We start from the raw sequence: 17717 nt of genomic DNA on the forward strand, positions 1-17717 counted from the left end.
AAGCTTTTTGAGTTGGAAATATGGTTTGATTGCTTCATGTTGTTAAACATTGCCATGGACAGCCTTTGTGGAGGCTGGTTGAGATTGAACAACATATTTTGCACAATTGAAATAGTGTGTTTTATTTATAGTTGCAGACAAGGATAGGAGGAAGGAGGGAGAGATGAATGGCCCATAAATTCTGCTGCCTTCAGAGTGGATGCTCTCAAAGAAGTGTCACATTTCCATCGTTGTCTGTGACTTGCATAATGGATATTGTGTCCATCTGGATTTAAATTATGCATTTATTTATTTTACCTCATTTATAGCCCCCCCCCTTTTCTGGCTGAGACTCAAAGTTTGGGTGTCCAAACACACAGGCTAGGCAGAAGGTGGGTCTTCAATCACTTCTTATAAAAAAGAACATATATAATAGGGGTCCCCAACCTTTTTGAGCCTGTGGGCAGCTTTGGAATATTGACACAGGTTGGTGGGTGCAGCCACAAAATGGCTGCCACAAAATAACTGCTGCAGGAAGTGGAGCCAGCCTATCTTCTACCTGATACCCTTCAACAGAACTTTCACCTTGCCAGATTGTTTCCACTAGTTAGAAATCCATAGGTTTAGATGCGTTTTCTTATTGGCGAGATGTAATGTCTTAGACTCAGCCAGGACACAAGGGTGATACAATAAAAGTATTGCAGAAGAACGAAAATGCCCATTTTGTCCAGATCAAGTAGACTCCCTAGCCCACATTGTTTTATCATGTCCACAAAATAATACTGCATGAAATAAAATAATACTGCATGAAATAAATGTATCACTCCCTGGATAAAACAGCTAAAGACACTTTCTGAAAAGCGGAGGGGCTGTGGCTCAGTGGTAGGGCTGTCAATTCGGTTCATCCCGAACTGAAAAACTGCAGAATTTCCCCTGATTCGGCAGTTTTCAGTTCGGATGAAACTGAATTCAAAAAAAGGCGGGAAAACGACAAGCTGAATTCGGCAAGTTCAGGGTGATCACCGAATAAATTTGGCAAATTCAGGGGCTCCGAATCAGCAGCATAACCGTCAGTTAGTAATCAACTAGCAGCATTCTCCCACGGCCAGTGGTGGCCAAGCCGGGTCTTCTTCTGGCCAATCAGTTGTGGTTGAGTGCGTGAGCCCAGCTGCTGCACGGCCCGGGGAGAGAAACAGAGTCTGTTTGTGTGTGAGAGAGATCCCCGTGGGGAGGGGGGTGCGTGTGCACATTTGCGCCTTTCCGCTGCTCTTCACAAAACTTGGGGGGTTTTGCAAGAAGGGTCCCCTCAAGCTACACTGAAAGTGTGGGACCTCTACCTCCAAAAATCTCCACCCCAGAGCTGCGGAAAGCCGCGAATGTGTTTGTAATGGCTTTATTGCAATGAGCAGATTGGAGGGGGACTCCTTCCGGGCCCCATATCTCGGGGAACCCTGACCCAATCTTCACAAAAATCGGGGGTTCTTGCAAGAAGGGTACCCTCAAGCTACACTGAAGGTTTGGGACCTCTACCTCCAAAAATGCCCCCCCCCCATGGAAGCTGTGGAAAACCAAGCCGTGGAAAACCACGAATGTGTTTTTAATGGCTTTATTCCAATGGGCAGATGGGGGACCCCCTTCCGAGCCCCATAACTCGGGGGCCCCTGACCCAATCTTCACAAAACTTGGGGGTTCTTGCAAGAAGGGTCCCCTCAAGCTACACTGAAAGTTTGGGACCTCTACCTCCAAATGTGCCCCCCCGGAGCCGCAGAAAGGCACGAATGTGTTTTTAATGGCTTTATTCTGCCAAATTTTTTCCCGAACTCTGAACTTAGTGCCAAATTCCACAGATCTGAATCAGGGTAGTTCGGATTTCAGCATTTCCCGAATCAAAACGGGCCGAATTTAGCCAAATCTGAATTTTACCGATTTTTTTTTCCAACAGCCCTACTCAGTGGTAGAGCATCTGCTTGGCATGCAGAATTTCCCAGGTTCAATCCCTGGCATCTCCAGTAAAAGGGACTAGGCAAGTAGGTGATGTGAAAGACCCCTGCCTGAGACCCTGGAGAGCTGCTGCCGGTCTGAGTAGACAATATTTACTTTGATGGACCAAGGGTCTGGTTCAGTATAAGGCAGCTCCATGTGTTCACGTGTCTATGTGTCAGCTGGATCGGTCAATTACGTGAGGGATGTGGCAACTTTTCTCTTTATAGTGTCAAGGAAAATTTAAACTTCATTTCCCCCTTTTTAAAGTGTGAAATGTTAGATGAATAGCCAATGGCCGTTAAAATTTAGGGAAAGGAAAAATATAAAAAATATATTGAGAAGAGGAAAGGAATACTCAGCCAAATGCCATATTTTAAGTACCAGGGAGGTATTACTGAACAAGCTCAGGACACCTATCCAGTGATACACCAAAATGTATTTCTAATGCCAGAGTGGGAGGCTTTTCTGCCCTCCATGTGTTGTGTATACTTGTGTATATTATTTTTAAGGGATTGATTAGAGTGGTCTGTTTGTGAACACAACAGCATAATGTTGTATTCACTATGATAGAAAACAGGGTTGCACTTACCGGTAACTGTTGTTCGTCAAGCATCTTGTGTGTAGGTACACATTGGGACTATGCATGCACTGGCCAAAACTGGAGAAAGAACTTTCTAGCTTGATATAACTGAAAAGGCACACTATGTAGCATTTCCTGCCAAAATTGACACATGCCATGAGGAGAGTGCACCATTTCCCCTCAGTTCTCCTGAACTGCGGAAGCTCAAAAACATAGAACTCACAGCAGAGCAGGAGGGAGGGAATGTGTACCTGTATGGAAGATGCTCAACGAACAACAGTTACAGGAAGTGCAACCCTGTTTTTGTCTTTGATTTTCCATGCAGTCCCACATTAGGAAAATAACAAGCTACTCACAAGGAGGTGGGTGTGAGACTTTTAGTTGAAGAGAGAATGAAGAACTGCTCTTCCTACAGCTGACTCTTTTCTGATGTTTATATCAACAGCATAGTGGTGAACAAAGGTCTCTGAGGAGAACCACCTGCAGCCTTACACATGTCTTGTAAAGAGATTCCTCACAGAAAGGCAGCTGAGGAAGCCTGGGATCTCAGTGAATGGGCCTGGATTGAGAATGGACTTGGGACACCAGCATGATGATAACAAAGTTTAATCGTGTTCACAATCCATCATGATAAAGTTTGAAAAGAAGCTGAACTTCTCTTGCAAGAACTTGCATAACAAACAATTTTTTACAAAAAGAGTGTGACCTGTGCAAATAATACAATAAAGCTCCCTGAATATTGAAAGTGTGTAAGGCTTTCTGCATCAGAAGCAGGATTTGGAAAAACACGGGTAAATTGAGCCTCTGAAATAAATGAAACTCCAAGACTATCTTGGGCAAAGGTTCAGTACTAGGCCTTAGTGTAATCCTATTCCCTCAAATATTGGATAAATGGTGTAAATGAACACTCAGAGCAGCACTCCTCACCTAGCAGAAGAGAGTCATAGGACTGAACTCCATAAAATTCCATGTACGTCATAGGTTGGTGAGAAGGTCAAGCAATGGAAGGAACGCATTCATAAAACAATTCCACAGGCTGGATCCAAAGAACGGCATGACTAACTCTGCCTGCCGAGAAAGCTTTTGGGCTCTTGTTTAATTCAGCCATCACCCCCTCTCCACGCTGGATAATAATGCTCTCTGTAACAACACTATGCATGACAAATCCCTTTTGAAACTGATGGATTTTTTAACTAGTTTGTGATTTGTCACAGGAGAGGTTTATAGTCAAAAATTCTATTGAGCCACACAAGGCTTTAGACATGGCTGCAATAACTTTTTGGATCCCACCCAAAGGGATCTGTATGGCATTTGAAGTCCCCCCTTTCCCCAAACCCCGCCCTCCTCAGGCCCCACCCCAAAAACCTCCTACCAGTGGCAAAGAGGAACCTGGCAACCCTATTCAGGAGCCTAGTCTGACACTCCAAGAACTACACTACACCGACAAGCAGGACAAATGTGACAATAGGACAAATATGAACATAACCTTTGGGCTAAACTATGAATTCCCTTTCTTCCCAAAATAGCCTCTGTGATGCCAATATAATATAACTATCCAGTCTCCAACCCAATTGGTATCCAGTTGCTATCATTTAATCTCTGACAGCATAATTTACAAGCTCAGATGCTGCTTGAGAGGAAGGAGGGGGACTATATTTCATTTTAGGTCACCTCTATTTATTTTATTTCAAGCAGGATCTCAGATTGTAAAATATATATTTATCTACCCATCCAGATACCAATGATTTTATACAGTCTATTGCACACTAAGGCGAGAGAGAGAAAGAGATGGAAAGGAAAATTGCTTTTCATCGAGGTAGCCAATATCCCAATCAGATGAAAAATAGAATCCTTTCCCTCCATCCTAAGTGTTTCCATTTTCTTTCTGCCAAAATCAGCTCTGACTTCCTTATTTAAGCTGCCTTAATAAATCTTCAGCTTGGCCAGGCACAACAAGAAAATTTTCAGTCTAGTTTTTCATAGAACGCTCCTGAATGATAGAATGCCTCTCGTCTACATGAATAAGTGGAATGATACACAAATAAATACATTTTGCGGAATATTTATCAGGCAACACCTGTGCCAGCTCAAGGGTTTGGGCCTGGATCTTCCCATGTACGACAGCTGGAACGTCAGTTCTCACTCTTGCCCTACAGAAAACCCAAATGGAAAGGATTCTCTTACAAGCTACACATATGTCTCATTAGCTAATCAGTTGCAGCCAGAAAGTATAGGTAATGCTTTGTTTGTAGTTTAGGATTTGTTTAAAAATCCCACAGAAATGATGGGAGGCAAAGATGTGCCTCAGTTATTCAGGGTTTTAGCCAAAGTCAAGTCCAGAGCTTGTCTAAAAACCTTGTTAGGCCACATTAATTTGTGGTTCAGTTTTGGGGGTACACTTCTTTTTTTCCCTACAAGTCATCTGCAAATTAGTAAGAGCTTCAAATGTATCAAAGGTGACTGATGTTGGAGTGGGGGAGAGGAACTGGAAAGGTCTGATTGTTTCCGTGAAAGTCCTTGTGTGTGTCAGCTGGAACGTCGCTATTCTTTTTGACAATGTCTACAAGGTGCTAAGTCCCAACCTTTATCAAGAGCAGGTTAGCCAGATAAAAGTGGCAATCCTTATGAGCCTGGCTCCCTGATGCACTGTGACATGGTGTGTTAGGTAATGTTAAGGTCAAAAACACCTGCAGGGTAACTTTGCATGAGTCCAGTGAATGTCCGTAGCATACTTGGCTTCACTGCGCTCGTCTTAAACAGAGCTGACAAAAGGGGAAAGCCCGTCATGTTTTTTCACACTAGTCAGTTAGCTCTGGGGTTGCTTCTGGAAGGAGGGGATGAGGGGACAAGGCCAAATTTAAACGTGAGGTGGCTGGGCAAGAAGAATTAACCCATGAGGGCATTGCACGTGTCTGACATTTCAATGAAACCTGGACCTTTGTGACAACATTAACATACTAACACAGCACCCAACTGAGCTACAGTTTTCCTGATATATTAACAGGGTACATGTGGCTGTTTACCTGACTTAAACCAGATTGTGAGTGTACCCAGTGACCAGTGGGTAAAGTTTTTCTTGTCTACCCATGACCCATTGAAATCTACCCTAGGGGCGTAGAGCTCATGCACAGCCTCCCCCCCCCCCGCCAACTGGGGTATCTATTTTCTGTGTGAACTACTGATGAAACATAAGCAAATACAGGAGAAGTAAGAGTCGTGGCGCAGAGTGTTAAGCTGCAGTACTGCAGTCAAAAGCTCTGCTCACGACCTGAGTTCAATCCCGATGGAAGTCGGTTTCAGGTAGCTGGCTCAAGGTTGACTCAGCCTTCCATCCTTCCGAGGTCGGTCAAATGAGTACCCAGCTTGCTGGGGTTAAAGGGAAGATGACTGGGGAAGGCACTGGCAAACCACCCCGTGAACAAAGTCTGCCTAGAAAACATCGGGATGTGACGTCACCCCATGGGTCAGGAATGACCCGGGGCTTGCGCAGGGGACCTTTACCTTTAAGAGACAAAGGAACTTACAGAAGGTGAAATTGCGAAACATTCCAAGACTAAATTTCCTGTTCGGTGCTATCTAACAACCTCGGCAATCCACTTCACTTTCAGTTAATCAGGCCCTGCAGGATGGCTCAGTCTGAACTGCTTACCCCCCACAGCTCTCTCTCCAAAGAACAAGGGTTCAGCAGGTGAAGCAATGTAAGGACTGGAAAATTAGATTTTTGTTTCATTATCTGATGGCAGCTTGAAACCACTAGCCGATGTCCTATATAAATTTGGTAGCAACGTGAAGCAAATTGGCAGCCCCAGATGTCCACAAAAATCGTAATTAGTTTGAGTCCATGATTTGTTAAAGAAAATATAACTGCCATCCTGGACATAATTACTCACATGGTTATATAGCACAGAGGGTCACCATCACTGCTAAGAAACCTACAGGTGGCTAGGGAACAATGGGTAAGGTTTTTTAAAAAAGGACAGGTGGCACCAGCTTTTTATTTTGGTTCAACCTCTGGCCTCTCCAGTTCAAAGGATCTCAGGTTAGCCGGTGTTGGGAAAGACCTTTTTTTACCAGAAACCCTGAAGGGCTGCTGATAGCCAGAGTAGATATTACTAAGCAGTATGGTGGACCAGTGAGCTGACTTGCTAGAAATCACCTTCATAAGTACCATAGAACAACTAGGGTTGCCAGGTCCCTCTGTGCCACCGGTGGGATGTTATTGGGACAGAGCCTGAGGAGGATGGGGTTTGGGGAGGGGAGGGACTACAATGCCATAGAGTCCAATTGCCAAAGTGGCCATTTTCTCCAGGTGAACTGACCTCTATCAGCTGGAGATCAGTTGTAATAACAGGAGATCTCCAGCTAGTACTGGAGGTTGGCAACCCTACTTGAAACAGAAAGGTGGGGCACCATAAACATTCAAGTATGCAGCTAAGGACTTAACCAGTTTTAGAATACAGAAGAATTTTAAATTGTTTTTGTGTCTAAAAGGTTCCGCTCTGACACCACCACCCCTAGCTCTTAGAACTTCCTTTCTGTCAGACTCATTTAATCAGATTAACTGAAAAATGACTCATACATGTAATGGACATGTGGATGCCATTTAACAATGACTATTTTGAAATGTCATCTTATTGTGGAAAGATCTAGGCCTTGGTTTCTGTTGTGGTATTTTGTATAATTGCCTGTGTTCCATTTGGCCTTGTGGTATGACTGAGGTAGCAGGGTATAATAAAGCTGAGCTGAGCTGGGGACTACAGGCAGGGGTGAGTTTAAACTTTGTCTTTTTAAAAACGCTGGGAAGCCTAACTAAACTGAGAATTTAATTTAGGTTTGCTGGGAGAGGGTTGTGATTGTTGTGCCAGTGGGTGATTAAGGTTGTTTGCTGCCTGAAAGCTTGATTGTTACCTTGTTAAGTGGGGTTGTTGTGATTGGAGCTTGTGTGTGAGAGGTGGGGGCTGTGAGCATTTAAATTCCAAGGCTCCTGCTCACCAGAGGCGCGAGCCGAAGGGCGAGAGCACAAAGGCTCTTGCCCTGTGGCTCTTAGCCTGTGGCTCATGACTGGGGATCTGTAGGGTGAGTATAAAATCTTGTTATCTTGGCAGAGTAACTCTCTCCATCCAGTTGGAGTACCGAGCAAAGGGCAGGGTTACAACACCAAAGAATAATATATTAATTAATTAAATAAATAAATACCAGTTATGAAGGTAGACCCCAGCAGGGGTCGGGGGGCTATCCAGTGTGCTGCATGGAGTGTCACATGTATGATTATCTGCCTGCTGGACAGAAGTCGTGGGTGTGTGCTCGTTGCAGGGAGCTCCTGGCTCTCAGGAAGCGAGTTCACTTCCTTGAGGCCAAGGTAGCTCAACTGGATGAGCTGAGGCAGGCAGAGAGAGAAGTGACTAAGGACTCCAAGGATGGAATAGTCACATCCCAGTCCCAAGGTGACGGCAACCTGCCAGTCACGGATGATGGAGCCCTTGGGGAAGGAGGCCATCTCACTGAGGTAGGGAGATGTGGTACCTTGGAAGGGACCTCTTCCTTGGTGGATGAACAGATATCCTCTCGTACCGAGGATATGCCTCAGAGGGGAGGGGGGCGTCTTGTAGTGTGGGATTCAATTCTTCAGAATGTAGATAGCTGGGACTCTGGCGGGTACATGGACCGCATGGTGACTTGCCTGCCTGGTGCAAAGGTTGCGGACATTACCCGTCATATAGGTAGTCTGGTAGCCAGTGGTTGTGGTGCATGTGGGCACCAACAACGTGGAGAAATGTAGTCTGAAGGTCTTGGAATCCAAATTTAGGTTGCTAGGCAGGAGACTAAAAGCCAGGACCTCCAAGGTAGCTTTCTCAGAAATGCTACCTGTTCCACGTGCAGGACCAGCTAGGCAGGTACAGTTGTTGAGTCTCAATGCGTGGATGAGACGGTGGTGCAGGGAAGAGGGCTTTAGATTTGTAAGGAACTGGGCAACATTTTGGGACAAGCCGGGCCTATACAAAAGGGATGAGCTCCACTTGAACCAGGATGGAACCAGACTGCTGGCGCGTAATATAAAAAAGGTGGCAGAGCAGCTTTTAAACTGAACCTGGGGGGAAAGCCGACAGGAGCTGAGAAGCATCCGGTTCGGGCAAACTCAGTGCATACGGACAAAGGGAAAATTGCTTCAGATTGCCCACATAGGAATTACTTAGACATGAAAGGGAATGGGAAAAAATGATGGATAGCCACTTAAAGATGCCCAAAGGCACATGCCAGGCAAGTCGAAAGAGAGAAACAGTGTGGATGTGTTTTTATGCTAATGCTAGAAGCCTCGAAGCAAAAATGAGGAAATTAGAGTGCATGGTTTTAAGAGAAGACATAGATATAGTGAGCATTACAGAAACCTGGTGGAGGGGAGAGAACCAGTGGGATACAGTCATCCCTGGTTACAAACTGTATAGAAATGACAGGGAAGGGCATATTGGAGAGGGTGTTGCTATGTATATCAAGGAAGGCATAGTGTCTAATAAGCTAGAGACCATAAAAAGGGCAGACTTGTCCACAGAATCCTTATGGGTGACGATTCCGGGCCCCAAAGGTGATTTAGTACTGGGGACATTCTATCGCCCCCCTGACCAAATGGCTCAGGGTGATCTTGAGATGGAGAATGAAATTAGGGAAGCATGTAAAGGTAATGAAGTAGTAATAATGGGAGACTTCAACTTCCCTCATATTGATTGGATAAATGTATGCTCCAGCCAAGCCAAAGAGATAAAAATTTTAGACATCCTAAATGACTGTGCCCTCGAACAGTTGGTCATAGACCCAAACAGAGGGGAGGCAATCCTGGATTTAATACTCTGTGGTGGTCCAGTGACTTAGTGCGGGATGTGGATGCAGTTGAGCCAGTTGGCAATAGTGATCACAATGGTATCAAATTTAATTTATATGCAAGTGGGAAAGTGACTGGAAAATCTCACACAATTACCTTTGACTTTAAAAGAGGGAAATGAGAAAACTGGTAAAGAGGAAGTTGAAAGGAACAATTAGGAGGGTTAAATCTCTTGAAAAGGCTTGGGGGTTACTCAAGTCCACATTACTACAGGATCAGCTAGCTTGTATACCGCAGGTCAGGAAAGGTAGTAATAAGTCCAAGAAGTCACCACCATGGCTAACGGGTAAGGTGAAGGAAGCAATTAGAGAAAAAAAGTCTTCCTTCAGAGACTGGAAGGTTTACCCAAACGAGGCGAACAGAAGCAAACACAAACTTGCACAAAGGAAATGCAAGCAGATAATTAGAGATGCAAAAAAAGATTTTGAGGGGCATATTGCTAAACACATCAAAACAAACAATAAGAAATTCTTTAAGTATATTAGGAGTAGGAAATCAGCTAGGGAAGCAGTTGGACCATTGGATGACAATGGGAGTAAAGGAACTGTAAGGGAGGATAAAGCGATTGCTGAAAAACTAAATGAATTCTTCTCATCTGTCTTCACTGTTGAAGATACAGGGCAGATTCCTTTTCCTGAACAGAGATTTTGGAGAGGGGAAAATGAGGAACTGAGGCAAATAGTGGTAACAAGGCAGGAAGTCCTAGAACATCTAGACAAACTGCAAACTAACAAGTCACAGGGACCAGACGGTATTCATCCTAGAGTTCTTCAAGAACTCAAATGGGAAATTGCTGAACTTCTAACAAAGATATGTAATATGTCCCTTCGATCAGCCTCTGTACCAGAGGACTGGAGAATGGCCAATGTAAAACCCATTTATAAAAAAGGTTCCAGGGGGGACCCAGGAAATTACAGTTAGCTTAATGTCTGTTCCGGGTAAATTAGTGGAAAGCATTATTAAAGATAGAATTGTCAAGCATATAGAAGGGCAAGGTCTGCTGGGCAAAACCCAACATGGCTTCTGTAAGGGTAGGTACTGTCTCACTAACCTATTAGAGTTTTTTGAAAGCGTCAATAAGCATGTGGACAGGATTGAGCCTATGGATATTGTGTATTTGGATTTCCAAAAAGCTTTTGACAAAGTCCCCCGCCAAAGACTGCTAAGCAAACTTCATAGTCATGGGATAAGAGGACAAGTCCTCTTATGGATTGAGAGCTGGCTGAAAAATAGGAAGCAGAGAGTAGGAATCAATGGTCAGTTCTCACAATGGTGGGATGTGAGCAGTGGGGTGCCTCAGGGATCTGTGTTGGGACCGGTGCTTTTCAACCTGTTCATCAATGACAGCTAAACAAAAATGCTGGCTCTGTCAGAGATGTTCAATCTGAAAGGGGATAGGAAGCAGATGATTTATACATTTTTGAAATTAAAAATTAAAAAGAGAATCTTGTTTGAGGGGGAATCCTGGGATCGTTCTCTTTCCACCTCCTTCTCTCTCCCCTCTCCCTCCTTGTGCCCCCCCCATTGTTGCTTTTGTCCAGTAAAGAGTTTACAGCTAGATGCTGAGGTGCACAGCTCCCAAGCAGTGGGGCCTATTCACTAAATACCCTCAACCAAGCATCGGGCATTCAGCCTGATGCCCAATCCTTAGCCATCAGCCCTGCCTTGTGCAGTAAAGCCCTCAGCACCACAAGATTGGCACCCCAAATAATCTTGTAATATTCAGTTCTCTGTGCAACCCTATCAGTCTGTACTGTTTCCCAGATGCAGACTCAGACTGTATGATCCTATGTTGGGGAGTTTAAATCCTTTTTATCCTTTGGGATTTAAAGGGAGGATTCAGATTTTTTTTTTTCATAGTTAGTGTTTTCCCTAGATTAGATAAAATAAATGACGTGGCTGTGATCTTAGGTCAACAGTGCAAGGATCTTGACTTGGTGACCCTGCAGAATTGATTATTTGATCAGAATCTGTGGGAACCATTCTATATAGTTATGCTGAATAAGGTTGAGATTCTGGACTATATTTATTTATTTTAGAAATTATATGTCTGCCTTTCTCCTGAGCATCTCAGGACCCAAGGGAAACTATATTATAGAATGAATGTCTACACATTTTAAAAAATCTGCATTTAATAATTTAGAATCTCAAGTAGAAAGTGCCAGTTATGCTAGTTTCCTCCATGCTGGGAGCTTTTTTCCTGATGGGATTGTTGCAAAATATGATTCCACTTCCCTCATTTTGTAATACAAAGTGATGTGGTCCAAAATTCTGTACAAATTCTGTACAAATTCTAGGAACAAGACACAATCACCCTTCTACTTTATGGCAGCAACCTAAAGAACATTTTCCTAGAAGTAAGCCCAATGGAATAAAATGGGACTTACTTCTGAGCAGATCTGCTTAGGATTACTGCTTGTATGAGATAAATGGGAACAATGACATCCCATAACCAATCAACTTTGCCCTACATACAAACAAGGACTACGAACACACTTGAGTCTTTGACATGAAGCATGAAAAGCAACCAATAAGCAGTGGATTTCAATACACACACATGTAACCAACAGAATGGTTTATAATACACAACGCTGTTTGCAGGGCCGCTTTTCATTTAATTGTTATTTTTTTCTGAGAAAAAGTTCACCAGAGAAGAAATACAAAGGCATCTCAAGACATTCTGGCTTACTTTCTCGGCTGTCTTCAGACGCGGTTTGTCTTTCATAGTCGCCATCTGGTGTCCTTTCTGTGCCTTTCTTGTTTTTCTCACCTTTCCTGTTGCCATTTTTAGCTGTAGGAATAATAATTTTAAAAACCCTGTGTGTTATTTTCCCCAAACACAAACTATAAAATGTGACAATACAATCAGCAACTATAAATCAAAGAATAAAAGAGCATCCCATTTTAATTTCTTTGTGTTGTTCCAAAAAGTAAATACATTATTCCTACTTCTTTTCAAATGCTACAGTTATACAATACAATGGGTGTACTTCAGAAAAGGCACATGTTTCAAGTCCCATTAAATATTATGAGATTTATGCACCCCTTCAGTTCCACCGATGTCCTCAAAAATTAGGTTTGCTCATTGTGTCAAGCTAACAAGTGGATTGGCTCTTTGGGCAGGAAGCAAAGGGGCACCAGGAAGCAAACTGGTGGAAACCATGGTGCCCATTGGCATCACACTGAGGACCATTGTTCTAGAGGATGAATCTCATTATTATTCTGTAGTGTTGAGCATTGGGTGGAAAGTCAAGTGAGAGCCACTGGTCTATCATTGTTTCTTCATGACCAGTTTCCTGCTCTTAGGAAAATTGCTGGAGCAGCATTGAGAGAGTGGATTTTCCATGGTGGTGCAATGCATGTGTGCAACCCACAAGACAACAGTGGAGAGAGTAGAAAAGCATGAGCCAGAGTGTAGTGGATAGAGTGCTGCATTCGAATAGGGGAGACCCAAGTTCAAATCCCCACTCAGCAACGAAGCTCACTGGAGAAACATGGGCCAGTCACTCAAATTAAGCTACCTCACAAAGTTTTTGTGAGGATAAAATAGATAATGTGATAAACATGTACCCAAACTCCTTGGACAGGCTTCCCATTTGCTTGCCAACCCCAACTTCATTCTCCCACCCTTGAAAAACTGAGGAGTGGGAGAAAAAATGGCCACAGTTCAGATGACACAGTGGGATTTTCTCCTCCTAGTTTCTAGACCATAGGAAGGAGCATCACTGGCCAACCTCAGGGGGCGCTTCTTGTAGTCATGGTGGTGTCACCAAGGGAGGATGGCAAAGGACAAGGCAGCTTGTCTGATCTCCTCTCCTTCAGAATGAAGCTGCCTTCAGTGTAACAGGGTGCTTGCCTTAGAATGTTCTAACGTTTTGTAGAATGTCCCAACAATTTGTGATTAGACACAGCCTTCATGGCAGCCATTTTGTGGGGATGCTCACTGCCTGTTCTGAAAATTTTAGTATCAGTGTATCCTTTCCATATCTACAGCTGACAAAGGGAGCTTTGACTCTCGAAAGCTCATACCCAGAAAATCGTCTTGGTCTCTATGTTGCTACTAGACATGATGAATCTAGTATATAGACAACTGAATATGTCTTACAGTGTCGCATAAACCTGACTAACCTGTTTTTGGTCCATCAATTGCACCAGCACAATCATAATTTCAGAAAGCAGTGAAGAATGTACATGACCACACGTGGTAACTATTGGACAACATATCCTACTGTGTTCATACTCTCCAAATTAGCAAATAAGTGCTCAAACAAATATCACAACACTTCCGATCGCCTGTCTTATGACTTGGCAGTAGAAAAGAGCAAAAATCCAGTAGCACCTTAAAGACTAACAACATTACTGGCAGGGTATGAGCTTTTCTGAGCCACAGCTCCCTTCTTCAGATATGACTTGGCAGTACAACATATTCAATGGGTGAAAACTGAGAAGAAAAGCAAAAGAGTGTGTGAAAGAAATCAGTAGGCTGACATGAAATCTGCATCTCTAAATTTCAACTTTAACACTATTCTGGGTGGAATTCCTTAAATATTAAATCTCATCTTTTATTATATAAAAAAAAAAAACCCATGACAACCAGGTAATGCTACAGAAACCTCCAGAGAGGCCCAAGGAAACTCTAGCATCTGCCAAATGAAAACAAAAATGCAGCTCAGCTTGATAGTTTTGAGGTGTTTGTAAGAGTCCTACAAAATAATTGGGAGTCTTTGAATTCTGTGTTCTTTTGATCCTATTAGCAGCAACCTCTGCCATCCAGGTAGTCCCTCCTGTATTACAGCACAGAAAACATCAAATATTTTGTTCACATTGTCATAGATTCTGACAGGTTCAGCAGAGGCACTCTTCCTGTTGACTTTCTCAAAACATCAAATGGTGACTGCAGCCAGGCAAACTACTGCAGCCTCCAAACTATGTTGAATTTATTTCTTGTTTCCTGTGGGATAGGTTGTCCTAAACCCAGACTTCTGCTTCATTGGGGCTTACAAGAAAGTTATTAGTTGTCTAGTTTTGAGTGTCACGGTGATGGGCAAACTCTCACATAAACACGTGAAGACATATGAAGCTGCCTTATACTGAATCAGACCATCAGACCATCAGTGTCAGTACAGTCTACTCAGACTGGCAGCAGCTCTCAGCAGTCTCGCGTTGAGGTCTTTCTTGTCACCTGCTACCTGATCCTTTTAACTGGAGGTGCCAGAAATTGAACCTGGGGCCTTCGGCATGCCAAGCAGATGCTCTACCACTGATCCAGGGCCCCTCCCCATGCCCTCCCCTCAGCTTACATTAATTTACGTTCATTTTGTGCAAGTTTTCTTGAAAGTGTTCAAAAAACCCTAAAATCAAGCACTTGCAAGAAGCTTTTAAACAATGAATAGATTAGTCATTCTTCCCCCTGTTTCACCACCAGTCCCCTAAACAAACTTTTTAAGTGCAAAGGTTTTGAAGAGGAAAGCTTGCTAGTAGGGTTGTCAACCTCCAGGTACTAGCTGGAGATCTCCTGCTATTACAACTGATCTCCAGCCGATAGATATCAGTTCACCTGGAGAAAATGGCCGCTTTGCCAATTGGACTCTATGGCATTGAAGTCCCTCCCCTCCCCAAACTCCGCCTTCCTCAGGGTCCACCCCCAAAAATCTCCCTAGGGTTGCCAGGTCCCTCTTCACTACCGGCGAGAGGTTTTGGGGGCAAAGCCTGAGGAGGGTGGGGTTTGGGGAGGGGAGGGACTTCAATGCCATAGAGTCCCTCTATGCAGCCATTTTCTCCAGGTGAACTGGTCTCTGTCGGCTGGAGATCAGTTGTAATAGCAGGAGATCTCTAGTTAGTAGCTGGATGTTGGCCACCCTAAACCTCCCACCGGTGGCGTAAAAGGACCTGGCAACACTACTTGCTAAAGATAAGACTATTGCTATACCTCTTCTTGAGGAGCCCCATGGCGCAGAGTGTTAAGCTGCAGTACTGCAGTCAAAAGCTCTGCTCACGACCTGAGTTCGATCCCGACGGAAGTCGGTTTCAGGTAGCCGGCTCAAGGTTGACTCAGCCTTCCATCCTTCCGAAGTCGGTCAAATGAGTACCCAGCTTGCTGGGGGTAAAGGGAAGATGGCTGGGGAAGGCACTGGAAAACCACCCCGCAAACAAAGTCTGCCTAGAAAACGTCGGGATGTGACATCTCCCCATGGGTCAGGAATGACCTGGTGCTTGCACAGGGGACCTTTACCTTTTTATACCTCTTCTTATCTGGAAATTAATGAACCCCTTAACTCTTAAGCATGCTCATAAATATAATTCCTGCTGCACAGCATGAAATTTGAGGTTACCTTTGACTCCTGAACTGTAAGGGTCAGGAAAATGCGAAATCCCATGCTCTTCTGCTATCATTTTCTGCCAGAAAGCAGGGATTGGATTTTTCTCTGTCTCACAAGAACAGGATCTGTAGTCTCTAGAGACTCCAAATCCCATGTTTAAGATGTTAGATCATTTTAACATCAGGTTGCATTTTCCAAAAAGAAGAACCAATTTCAGCCCTCATATTTATTTATTTAAAGAGCCCGTGCTTTTATGTCTACTTCTTCAGACATTCCATGAAACTGATGACACAGGCAATTTCGTATGAAAGAGTTCATGGCCCAATAAACAAGTTATTCCTACATGTAATGGCATAACATTGAAGACGAAGCCACTGTCTGCTAAAGGCTCAAGGAACAGCGTTAATAAAGCTCTGAAATCAGAACAAGCTGTTGGGAGCCGAAAACTCTCTTCCACAACTGGCACAGCGCAGAACATGGCAGGGTTCCTACTTTCTTTGCCAAGCACACCCAGAGAATTAGTTTAAATTCCATCTGGGACAGCAAACAAAGAGACAGCCTGTCTTTGAAATATTGTGGATAGAGTGTGACCAAAGTGCATACTTCAATCATGACTGTCACCAATTTGGGATATCGTTGACTGTGTTAGTGATCCAGTCCAGGCGCATGAGTGGTGTTGCAAAAATTTGGAGGCAATGTCCTATAATCCCATGAGCAATTTTCAATTCAGTGGGATTTACCTCTGAGTAAATTAGCATATATTTTTATTTAAAGGCAAGTCTGGTTGCTCTGAATCTCTGTAACACTAGACATCACTTTGGAGTTACTATAAATCTATTTATTAATGATTTGAATGAAGGAATAGAGGGGATACTTATTAAATATGCAGATGATACTAAATTGGGAGGGGGTAGCAAATGTGGTAGAAGACAGAGCCAGGATACAGGATGATCTTGACAGGCTGGGCTAAAACTAGGGCTGTCGATTCAGTTCGTCCCAAACAAAAAAAAAAGCCGAATTTCCCCCGATTCGGCAGTTTCCAATTCGGATAGAGCCAAATTCAAAAAAAGGCGGGAAAATGAGGAGCCGAATTCGGTGAGTTCAGGCAAACGCCGAATAAATTCAGCAAAGTTGGGGGCTCCCAATCAGCAGCACAACTGTCAGTTAGTAAGCAACTAGCAGCATTCTCCCGCGGCCAATGGTGGCCAAGCCGGGTCTTCTTCTGGCCAATCAGTCGTGGTTGAGTGCATGAGCCCAGCTGCTGCACGACCCAGGGAGAGAAAAAGAGAGTGTCTGTTTGTGTGAAAGATCCCCTGAAGGGGACATGTGCCCATTTGCGCCTTTCCGTGGCTCTGGGGGGCATTTTTGGAGGTAGAGGTACCAAACTTTTAGTGTAGCTTGAGGTGACCCTTCTTGCAAGAACCCCCACGTTTTGTTAAGATTGGGTGAGTGGGTCCCAGGTTATGGGGCCTGGAAGGGGTCCCCCCAATCTGCCCATTGCAATAAAGCCATTACAAACATATTTGAGGCTTTCCGCGGCTCCGGGGGGGGCATTTTTGGAGGTAGAGGTCCCACACTTTCAGTGTAGCTTGAGGGGACCCTTCTTGCAAGAACCCCCATTTTTGTGAAGATTGGGTCAGGGGGTCCCGAATTATGGGGCCTGGAAAGGGTCCCCCCACCTATCTGCCCATTGGAATACAGCCTTTAAAAACACATTCGCTTTGGGCTGTACCATTACCCCGGCCTGGGGGTCTGGTTGCCTCGGCAGTTGGGCCATACCATTACCCCGGCCTGGGGGTCTGGTTGCCTCAGCAGTTGGGCCATACCATTACTCTGGCCCGGGGGTCTGACTAAAAGGCAATTAATCCTGAGTTATGGGGTTCCCCCCCCCATCCACCCATTGGAATGAATGGGAGCAGGCAATCCTTAATGTGCATCTAGAGAGTGGCAAATCCAAGGCAAAACCTCCCGTGCATAAATG

At 44.2% G+C, this 17717-nt stretch overlaps 1 protein-coding gene across 1 annotated transcript in view; it reads right to left on the reverse strand.

Annotated features, from left to right (window-relative positions):
- The window catches only part of CPXM2 (carboxypeptidase X, M14 family member 2), a 100089-nt gene that overhangs the window by 73445 nt on the left and 8927 nt on the right, over positions 1 to 17717 (reverse strand). Inside the window, exon 2 of the mRNA XM_056849430.1 lies at positions 12106 to 12207. Coding sequence (XP_056705408.1) covers positions 12106 to 12207 — 102 coding nt within the window. The remainder of the gene's footprint in view (positions 1 to 12105; positions 12208 to 17717) is intronic.

Source organism: Euleptes europaea, chromosome 5 (assembly GCF_029931775.1).
Source record: "Euleptes europaea isolate rEulEur1 chromosome 5, rEulEur1.hap1, whole genome shotgun sequence".
Taxonomy (NCBI): domain Eukaryota; kingdom Metazoa; phylum Chordata; class Lepidosauria; order Squamata; family Sphaerodactylidae; genus Euleptes; species Euleptes europaea.